Source organism: Euphorbia lathyris, chromosome 10, assembly GCF_963576675.1.
Source record: "Euphorbia lathyris chromosome 10, ddEupLath1.1, whole genome shotgun sequence".
Classification (NCBI taxonomy): domain Eukaryota; kingdom Viridiplantae; phylum Streptophyta; class Magnoliopsida; order Malpighiales; family Euphorbiaceae; genus Euphorbia; species Euphorbia lathyris.
Genome location: NC_088919.1, coordinates 27870380 through 27881963, shown reverse-complemented (window position 1 = coordinate 27881963; position 11584 = coordinate 27870380). Strand labels below are relative to the sequence as shown.

Here is an 11584-nt window from a genome sequence, read left to right as displayed (position 1 = left end):
ACAAATGTTTATGGTTTTTACTGGATTGATTTCCATTTCTTAGTTTTCTTCTCTATAATGTTTATGATTTATTCATCATTTTTGTTATGGATGGATCATGTTTTCTTCTCTATCATTTTAAAACATAGTTTAAACTCTGATCACGATGAATACAAGTTTAATTTTCACTGGTTAGTTTTCCTTTTAAGCATTACTTTATTCATTTAAAACAATAGTTATAATGAGTTTTGTTTTCATTCTATCTTTTGCTTTATCTTTATCTTGAAGATTCATCAAATTTATGCTATGTTATTTGAAAGGAAATTGCAGTTTAAAATAACATAGCAAGTGAATGACATGTTTATATGTAATTGTGTATATTTGTGCTTTCTTTTTTCTTTTCCAGCAGTACAAACTTTGCTCGGCTTGATATTATATTTTGTGCCAATCACTTGCGAACATGAGAAATATGGAGAATGATCTGAAGTAGATTTTCCATGGCCTCTATGTAAGTTAGTTTTTCTCTTTTCAAGTTTGGTTTAGGTCTTTGTTTTATTCAAACAATGAGTGAATCTAACATGATAGTCACAATTAAGTTTGAGTTATCTTCTTCTTTCAAAATGACACTTTCAAAATAGTTCCTAATCCACTTTCGATTGTCTATGTTACATTCTCTTTCCGTTTCTCATCAACTCATTTCTTATCCCTTCCCAGATTCATATAACCCACAATTGAAGCATTATTCCCTTCGGCTTTTATTCAGCATGTAACATCGAGTTCTGATTTCCCGTATATACGGATCTTATTCTATATGCTCTTATGTCACATCCGTGTCTAAATTTCTAGAATTTATACCTTAATAGTAATATATATTATAATTATTAATTTGATGGTTTTAGGTGTAAATTAAAAGTTTAGGGTAATTATTAAAAGATTATATAAAGATGGAGGACTAAAATGGATATTTACCAATTTTTGGATATATATCCCAAACTTGTTGCGATGATCTTCATCTTTATCATTTTCCTTTCCTTTTTCTTTCTTCTTTCTGCTTCTTCTGCAGATTATCGATTCCGAACCGTTTCTCCACCGTTTCTTTGATTTACGGAGATTCGACCGTCCGAATCATTCGAAATTGAAACCATAGCATCCTTATATATAGATCTAAGTGCTAACCGAAGAGTTTTTGAGTTTCGAAAGTGTTTGGAGGGAAACGTCTTAGAAAGAATTTAGTGGCGAATCGATCGGATGTATTTTGTTCAATTAGTGACCAAGGTAAGTAACTATCAACTATATTTTGAGTTTTATGTATATGGATATATATATAATCAAAGAATTTGCAGAAATTGATATTTTAAGGTTATGCAAGAATTTTGTAAATTGGGGTTTTTCACAATTTTGCTTTTTATTGTGAAATTATGGTTCAAATGAAGCTATTGACTATGCTTCTATGTGAAGTTCAGATTTTACTTGATTATGTTGATTTAGGGCTTAATTTGGTTGATTTACATATATACATATATGTTTTTGGTTTCAATATATATCTATATTGAACAAAATGAATTTGATGATTTCTTACGAATTGTTTTTGGATTGAGAAATCTATTGCGGTTATTGTTGTTATTATTTTGGATTAAAGTCCAAATATGATTTTTATGATACAAAAGAGCTAATTGAAGCCAAATGATTTATGGTTATGAAATAGTTTGGAATTTGATTGTGAAAGGAAATTTGAGCACGTTATGATTTTATGATTTTATATCCATCGAGAGTTATCCGGATCGGTGGTGTTTTATATTTGAAGACCATGTTCAGTGAGGGACATGGCCTGTGTACACAGTCTGAAGACCTATTGGGTATGCCAACGAAGTGTTGGGTAAGACCATATGGGATGTGCAATGTTAAGAGACGTCTCGACTATATATGTGGTTATGGATTGATACTTAAAGGGAGAAACTCGAGGATGGATACAATGTTTTACGTTCATTTGGATTATGTTTTCGGTTATGATTGATTTTGATATAAGGTTTTACATTTATTTGATTACAAGTTGCTTTGATAAAACATTTATTTGTTTTGATAAGATGCATTATATATATAAAGTTATATGAACTTCAGTTTTGAGTATATTTTATAAGGTTTTGATTTAATCCTTTATAAAAGTATATATATAGCTATGTTAAGTAAGGTTGGTTTTTATAGCTGATAGTTTCTTACTGAGATTTTTGTCTCACGTTTTTAAATGTTTTAATGTTTTTAGGTGAGAAAGTACAGGATATAGAGAAGGTTATCGACCGTTTAGGCGAGGTTTGGAAGTTGGCTGTTTATTGTTAGAATTATGGTTAGAACTTTGGTATTTCAATTGTAATATAATGATATTGAGATAAATTGGAGACTCCTAAGTATTGATTATTATCTTTTTATTTCACGTCCGATGCTGATTGAGGTCGTTTAGGGTCGGGTGTGACATCTTATTTGCTGGTTTTCTCTTATTCTACAGACATGTACATATGAGCTTCTCCAGTATTCTGTAGTTGCATCTAATAGATTTGCACACTTACAAATCATTCTGTATACATATAAATATGATCATGCTTTTGTTCTTTGTAAGTTTGTTTAACTGATAAGCATTGACACTACTTCAAAGAAATTATTATTATTATTCAACAATGTATCTCACGAAAAACAATATGGGAGGTTGACTTGGGTATTATTACACACAACCTCAACAATGGGAAGAAATAGCTTTCAGGCTTAATGTTACTTCCACTCACTTATTGTTTTTTAATTGCCTTCATTCCCCATGTCAACTTTGTGCTCTATGGAGTGCTAGCAGGAGAAGTTCCTTCTTCCTTTTATGTCACTAAGAATTTGTTTTGGAGGCAGAAATGTTAGTTTAAATTCCTTATATGTTCTCATGTTGTTTTGGGGTGTTTAATAATTTGTAGATATTTTGTCAACATAAAAATATTATTATATAAAAATATTCATTAAATTCATTTTTGGAGCAATATTAATATTTGAATAATTGAGGAAAATATGGTAGTGGATAGGACGGAGTGGAGGGAGCGAATCTGTGTCGCTGACACGACTTGATTTTCACGGTTTTATATGATGGTTCATGTTAGCCGACCCCGAATCATTTCGGGACTAAGGCTTTGTTGTTGTTGTTATTAATATTTGAATAATTTTATCTGATTTTTATATTTTTATGGAACATAATTTTTTTCCTTTAATTATGAAGTGAACATTTTTTATGCCTTAACTAGACATTAAAGACAAATTTATATCATACATTCATACATTTTTCAATAAATTTATATCACTCATAAATTAATTGATGTTTTTATATTTAACTTATACATTAATTTTTTAATGTTATTATAAATATTAAATATACCTTACAATGTCTACGCATACAATCATAACAAGTTTAATTTAAAAATGAAAATTTAAAATAATTCTCTCTTTGTTTTTTTATTATATATCATGTTGTTTAATATTTTTTTAATTTATTTATTACTATATGTCATTTTGTTTTACCATAAATATGTTTTACCTTTATAAAAAAAAATTGGTACTAATACAAATATTTTTAATTCAGCCATAAAAATGAAAGAAAGATTTTTTCATAGATGAGAAATATTAAGAATAAACTAATCATTTTGATAATTTAATTAATATTGCACTGACTTTTGAAAACACATAAACAATATTTTAGAAGTAAAGAGGGATTGGAAATTGTTATTTATGACAAGGAAAATAATATATATAATTTTACTAAAAATGTACTATTAATTAATATATGTACTAAAATAACAAGTATCTATGTCATGTAAAATTGAAAGAAGTAAATAAATATTGACAGAAAGCATAATTAAGCTCCTGAACTTTACCTGTTTTAAGGATCAAGCTGTATCGATTTTTTTTTACATTGAATCCTTTATCATTGATTTTGTCATGGATTTGGTCCTTATTTTTCTTATTGAATACATAAATAAAATAAATTGATAATTTTGATTTAAAAAAATGATAGTGATAAAATGGGGTGAGAATGGAAAAAATATTTGATAATAATAAAAATGTAGAGGAGGAGGTTCGAACCTCCGACCACAAACTTAATTAAAAAATACAAGCCTCTTACTTATACCAACTAAATCAATTAATTTTTATGTTTATTATGCATCTCGGTTTTATATATCTGCAATATAAAATATTTTTTGGGCCCCTTAATATTATGGGCCCTGGGCGGGCGCCCCTCATTTCATAGCCCAGGGCCAGCCCTGGTCCCACCCATAGAGGTGCAAACCATCTGCGAAAGTGAATAACCATTGCTGTCGGCGGTGGATACACTTACGAACCAAAAAAAAATACTCATAAATTTATTGTACATTCCGTGGAATAGTCGGTTTTCTTTATTTAAATTATATTTTCTTCGTTTAGTATTCTGTCATGGCTAAATGAATGTGGTAGTTTCAAGAATTATGTAAAAAATATTTAAAATTATGATTTGTCTTGATGATGGAAAATTCAAAATATAATTTTCAAAAGAAATAATTATTCTTCTTCAATATTTTAATGCACTATAAATTAAAAAACGTTACACTAAATTTTAATATTTATATACTAATTAAAATTTTAAACGGTAAATTTCTAAACATCTATACAATGCTGATAAAAAGACCGTGCAAAGCACGAGTCTAAATTTAAAGGAAGAGAGGAAGATCAAAAGTCTAGGAGAACAACCGTTCGTGTAAGGAGGAGAATGGGGAAGGGGGAAGATAAAAAGGTGAGAGTATTTTAGGAAAGTCGCACAAACATAGTTTAGATATGTAATATGTTGAGTAAGCGATCATTTGACCCAATTTTATAATTTTCCCTAAATATAATTATGTCAAAGTTGACACAAAAATAAAAATCGGTGATTTATTGGAAAATTGCATTATTCCTCAAATAATCAAATAATTATATATATATATTTTTGAAGAAATCAAATAATTATATTTATATAATATACGACTTCTTCCTATCTTTATCCAATTACGAAAAAACAGAAAAGAAAGTTACAGAAAAGAAAAGGGGGTGAAGAGGGAAAAAGCACAGCAGTTATTAGTTGTAATATAAGTTAATCAAATCAAATCCATCTAATCCCATATTAATCAAAACCTTAATCTCTTCTCCAATTGAAAATAACAACTGACATTTTACGTTTTTTTATTATTATTTTCTCTTTCTCTTTCTTCTTGCACGCGAATCGATACAACAAAAAACAACAGATTCCTAAAGAAACAAAAAATCTAGGGTTTCTAAATCCCTCCTTTCCTTCCCATATCGTTGATTTCCTTTCCCTCCAAACGCCATTTGTTTCTCGTTTGCTTCCCGGGAAAGTCTTTCAAGGTTTTTCACGGTTCTTTTGTTTTTGCTCGGTGATCTCGTGATTTCCCGTTGCCTTTTCCGGGAAAATTCGTATTTCCCGGGAAAATTTCGCCTCCTTTCGCACCTTTCTCCGGCTTCTCCTCTGAATCAGGTTTTTCACAAGGTATTTTTCTTTATAGTGATTCTTATTGTCTTAATGCAATTTTTTTGCTTGAATTTTTCCGGATATGAGACGTGTTTTATTCTTAATTGTCCTTGTATAGATGAAGAAAATAGTTTTGCTTAAGATGCAGTCTAATTGCCTCGTGAAGACGTTCAGCTGCGAGCGTCTTTTATATTTTTTTCTTCCTAGAGAAAAACGAAAAGAATAGAACTACGTTCCTAATATTTATTTCTGTTGTTATGGTTAAATTTTGTACTATTTCTTATTTTACAGTGTTAAAACTGATCTCGGAGGGAAGTAAGGCGATAATTGGAATTTGGCTGGGAAGGAATTTTCATCTAAAGAACACAGGATCAGCTGGGGGAGAGATATTGAGAGCTCTTATTTTGTTTCAGTAAGATTGTTGTGAATTGAATTTGAATCACATTGAACTCGGATGCTTTTATGGATTTGGAAGTAACTGCATCCACCTCTTTGCCTTCACGGCCAAAGGATTTGGTGAAATGTTGCGACTGTGGGTGTAGTTGTTCTTTAGTACTTTCTTCCTCCACTGGGTCTTGGATTCGGTCTGTAAAACGAAAATATGATGAATTCGAGGATGGGAATCGATTCTTTATACCTGGATTTGATTTCTTCTCAAATCCTCGTGTGCAAATCGAAAATGAATGTGCTGCTCTACGGGAAACAGTTAGTAGCCAACAACTAACCATACAGGAATTGCTCACTGAATTAGATGAGGAGAGGAATGCCTCATCCACAGCTGCAAATGAAGCCATGTCAATGATATTGAGGTTACAAAGAGAGAAGGCAGAGATCCAGATGGAAGCAAGGCAATTTAAACGTTTTGCAGAAGAGAAGATGGCGCATGACCAACAAGAGTTTCAAGCTTTGGAGGATGTACTTTATAAGCGAGAACAGGCCATTCAATCCCTTACATGTGAGACACAGGCTTATAAACATAGAATGTTGAGTTATGGGCTCACAGAGGAGGAGGTAGAGGGGGAGAAGAGCGACAGAACTGGTTTTAGCCGTAACCTGAGTATGACTGAAAGCTTGGATGCTGCCCCATTTGAATATCCAGCCTACAATTACCCGCCTCTTAAATGCAGTTTGAATGAGAACCCAACTAATTTGGAGGGTGATGATGATATTGTGGATATTGAGAAATATGCTTTTGGTGAAACACCCCGTCCTCAACAGAAGTTGAAGAATTTGGAATTTAGGATCAATCAGATGGAAAAAAGTACTAGCAACAGTCAATTGGATGGGGAATTTTCTGGAGGAAAGAATGTCCTCGAGAAGATAATAGTTGGCTACTCTCCCAGGCGGCCAAGACCTAGTAGGATGTTTTCTGGGGATGGTTCGAGTTCACCAATGGGGACATCTAGAGAAGTAGGTCCTGATCTTGTCACTGATTCTCCTACTTATAACAATAGCTTTAAGAAGATGGATTATGTTTCTCATTCAGAGAACTATTCCAATTTGAGAAAGGTGGATAATGCATCAGATTTTGGGGATGACACAAGCGACAGAATTTATACCATTGATTCAGTCTACACTGGGCCATATAATGGTGTCACAGAATCAAAAGATGGAGGAATGGGGGTGTATGAGGATAATATATCCTCTCCAAGGGATATATTTCGGCCTGATATTAGTGATCCTGATGTCAAGAAGCTCTACATGAGGCTTCATGCGCTTGAAGCTGACAGGGAATCTATGAGGCAGGCACTTATTTCAATGCGAACTGATAAAGCACAGATGGTGCTGTTGAAGGAAATAGCCCAACATTTGTGCAAGGAAATGTCACCAGAAAGAAGAATCACCGTGAAAAAGCCATCCCTTCTTGGAGCCTTCTCATTTATGTCAATTTTCAAGGTAATTGTTAGTGCAAGTGCTTGCATCTCCAGCCATCTAGCACTTTGGTTTCTTATTGTCAATCTTCAAAATATCCCTCTAGCTAATTAGTTATGCATATGATGGTGACCATATGGTTCTATTTATGCATGTTTCATTCCCGTGCAAATTTTCACGAAGCATTTTATATTTAAGAATTTAAATTGTTTACTGTTGATTGTTTAAATCAGTCTCCTACTTCGTTATATATTTCTTACATAAGTGGTACCATCATAAAGTGAGATATATCAATTGTTGAAGTATTAAAGCGATTTTATGAACATCCTCCTGCATAATCTTTTCTGCGAAGGCACTAAATTGCTCGTCTTTCTTTTTGTATATTCAGTGGATCGTGTCTTTAATGTTCTGGAGAAAGAAAGCCCACCGAAGCAAGTGAGTAGATATTACAGAATTTTGATTCTTCTATGAATGTATTCATGCAGTTATATGCATTACTGAAAGACAATTTGTTTTCTTTTCATGAATCAAAAGTTCTTTATTCACATGATGCATGCAATGCATAAATAACGGTAAATAAATCCCATCTATCCCAAGGTGGACTAAGAAAAGGGAGTGAGAAAATAAGTTCCATCTATACAGTTTTTGAGATATAAAATGAAACCAGAGCAGAAGTTTCTTATTTCTAGAAGAGTTTATTGATCGATTCCATGAGAAGTTTATAGTATATATTTATGGGGAGGTGCAGAAATTGTGAATTATATCTGTTGTATCTACCTTATGAAGGGCACTATTTGTAGTTTTGATTGGTCGCTGATCTGTGATAATGTCCGATTTGGTATGACAGGTATATGTGTGGGCTTTCGGCAAGCAATGTTGGTTTGTTGCTGCTTCTGGACAAAGGGCCGCGCACGAGGCAGTGGAGATGTCTTTCAAGTACACAAGTGTGAAACTGCAAGCAACTAACACTCCGGTATCCATCTGAAGTTGATGCTTATTATATACGTATTCGTAGTTGGTCAGCAAAGGGGATCTAAGCAGCGTTGCGTTAATTTTTTGCATTCTTTTTCTGGATTCTCCCTTGGTTCTGGAGATTTGGATGTTTTGTGCAGTGTTCTTTGATTTCAATTTTTGTGGGATTGAAATATAGTTTGCTGGTTGATTAGTGAAAGGATGGATATGAAAATCGAATGGGGGTATACTTGCCCCATGTATTTTGTTGAGGTACACGTCATTATCCCCTGTAAATTGCAGATTCTTTTGTATGATACCCCCATTTTAAATATGCGAATTGTTTCTTTTATTCTATTTTTTCTTATTAAAGGTGTGGAATCTATCGAACATTTTTATGCATTCAGTAAAATCATTGTAAGGTTCTTATGCAGTTTGATAGCCTATTCCAACTAATTGGGAATAATGCTTGGTTGCTGTATTCTAATAACACAAAACAAAATAAAATAAAGAACTCTAAAGCACACTTACTCCGACGAAAGTTATACTTCTCATTACGAGTTAGAAATTTATTCAACATAGCAAGGTGTTCCTTTCGGGTCAATAGATTTAACTATTATATCATCGATGTAAACTTTCTCTTCTTTATATATATCATGTAAACTTTCTCTTTATATATATATCATATCGTGCAATAGGGCTGTGACTTCTCTTTGATAGGTGACTCTTGTATTCTTCAATCTATACGACAGAATCCTATAATAGTGCACTCGAGATCTGTTCTAATTATAACAGGAGAAACTGTTGCCACGCCAAATGGGTTGTCTATAACATTGACAATGTGAGCAAAATGTTTTAATATTACCATGGGAAGGGTTCTTGTTCTTCGCACTTTGATTATGACACACATTTTGTTATGGTGCTAATTCCATATTGAAAAACTAGGAATTTGTGGACTCTTCCCCATATTGAAAAACTAAAATTTTTAAACTCTTTCCCAAAACGGCCAAGTAATAAAACTTCATTTTAGTTCAAGTGTGAATCACAGTAAAAAGTGAAAAACCCAATAACAGTAATCATATGTGAGAAGTGATGGATCAATGACTCATAAATATGGGGTGCTTTAATGCCTATTGATATTTAATTGAAAATTTTCAAGTGTCTTTATCTTGAAAAATTGAAGCTAAGGATTAATAGAGTTTTTCAACAACCAGTGGGTGCTCGACCCACTATCTAATCCCGCCTAGATTCGTCCTGGGAGTTTGAAAGACATATACTACTTCTATTGTATTCTTTTGTGTTCTAATATTTCTTTCAAATCATCTTCTCCATTATGAGTATTGGCCAACACCAACAATATTCATTTTAGAGATTGACCATTCTTTAAGCTAATTAACATATTTTCAGAAAGGTTTAGATGTTTAATTTAGTGTTTGTAACCTATGGGTCAGTAAGATTTAACCCATGTCCTATCAACAAAACTATCATAGACAATGAAATTCAACTTTCAATTGTATACGGTGAAACCGAAAAATAAAGGTGAGAAAATAAAATTCAAATGTATAATAATTTACAAATTATGAAGTAATTAAATTTAAATGTGTAATAATTTACACACGAATACTCTTGTTTTTTAATTTTCAATTCTACTGTGTATAATCAAAAACTCAATTTCACAATTAACATTTATATGTGATAGTTCGGTCTAAATGGATTCACATTTTATTGAATTCGATACGTCAAAAGATCTATATTATCAAATCATAGGTTAGAGTGCAAATACCAACATTTTTTTTATGTATTCCCAATAATCCATTAAACTTTTGTTAGACGAAACAAACTTTTCTTTCTCTTTATTATAGGAAAAAAATATTTATTTAAATGGACAATTACTAAACTAGCCCCTTTTAGGGGATAGTTTACATTTGTAGCTCCTTTAATTTTTTTTTACAAAACTAACCTATTTCAACAAATTCTTCCAACTTTGCCCTCGTCATTAATGAATGAACTTTATCTCTCTAACACCTCGCTCTCTCTAACCTAACACCCTGCTCTCTCTCTCTCTCTCTCTGTCTCTAACTTACCAGCGTTTCATTGTGCGAATCCGACGATTTCCTCCAGCGAATCTCTCTAACTTCGAGTGGACATGGCGAGAACGCAAAGCACAAAGAACGAATCAGATTCAGAAGGAAGGACGAAAAAGAGGGTAAATAACTTGATTTTACTTATGGGTTCTCCTATTGTATGTACATTTGCTGGATTTGAGAAGGAATCTTTCGTTTTGCTTACTTCTTCTGGTGTTAGGGTTCATCTGGGTTTGTAGTTGCCGATATCAACGTGATATCGACAAACCCTCCATTCCTTGTTTGTTTATTTTCTATTTTCGTGCATATATTTGTCGATATCAATCGATATCCTATTTGCAATTGATAAGTGTTTGGTCAATATGTGTCGATATCTATGTGATATCGACAATTAGGTTCTCGATATCTATGTGATACCGACAACCTAATTGTCGATATCACATAGATATCGAGAACCTAATTGTCGATACCTCTCTTATTTTAGCCTATGTTAGCTCATTTTAGCTTAACTTCTTTATTAGCTTACTTGTATGTTAGCTTATGATATATCTACAATAAATTTCAGCATGATCATGGACAAAAGAGGAAAAGAGATGGACATGTCTCTTCTTCCAAGAAAGCCAACGAGGGTTCAGAATATAAGTATGAAAAAGCATTTGGAACAAAAGGCGCCATCACAGTTAGGTGTAACGGAGATTCAGCAAAAAATAGAATGAACAATTTAACATCAAATCAAAGAAAGCTATTTAAGCAGAGTTGATTCGGGCAGTATTGTGAGATGGAACTTACACAATTTGCAGGAGTCATCTGTCATACCCTTTTAACAAGAGAGATCAAATGTAAAGACCTCAAACCTAGGGAGCTTTGCTTCAAAGTTAGAGGTGTTGAGTTGAGATGTGGAGATTGGGAGTTTGGACTCCTATATGGGTTACGGTTTGGAGATTTGGAAGCATTTAGGGCAAAGTTTAGTGCGCTAAAGAAGCCGGATAGATTTAGAAATAAGTTTTTTTCACACTACCCTACACCAACTATTAGAGACGTGGACACAATTATGAAGCAAACTATTTGGAAGAATGAAGATGATCAGGATGCAGTTTCGTTTGCCATGTTGTACTTTGTACTTGGCAGTGTGTTGGATAACACAGCCACGAAACAAGCTGCTCCTTGGGTTTTGGAA

General features: G+C 32.7%; 1 protein-coding gene across 1 annotated transcript; it reads left to right on the top strand.

The window, feature by feature from the left end:
- The first annotated feature begins 5131 nt into the window (after nt 1–5131).
- On the top strand, nt 5132–8680 carry LOC136208899 (myosin-binding protein 7-like). Its single transcript, XM_066000192.1, has 4 exons — nt 5132–5518; nt 5792–7396; nt 7761–7807; nt 8220–8680. The coding sequence occupies exons 2-4, from the start codon at nt 5963–5965 to the stop codon at nt 8320–8322; spliced, it is 1584 nt and encodes a 527-aa protein (XP_065856264.1). The 5' UTR covers nt 5132–5518; nt 5792–5962; the 3' UTR covers nt 8323–8680.
- The last annotated feature ends 2904 nt before the right edge of the window (nt 8681–11584 follow it).

Bases quoted from the DNA above. Each gene is read 5' to 3' on its own strand.
- LOC136208899 (XM_066000192.1), top strand. From the start codon at position 5,963: ATGGATTTGGAAGTAACTGCATCCACCTCTTTGCCTTCACGGCCAAAG. The intron at 7,397-7,760 runs GTAATTGTTAGT...TTGTATATTCAG, and splicing joins CATTTATGTCAATTTTCAAG to TGGATCGTGTCTTTAATGTT. The intron at 7,808-8,219 runs GTGAGTAGATAT...TTGGTATGACAG, and splicing joins AAGAAAGCCCACCGAAGCAA to GTATATGTGTGGGCTTTCGG.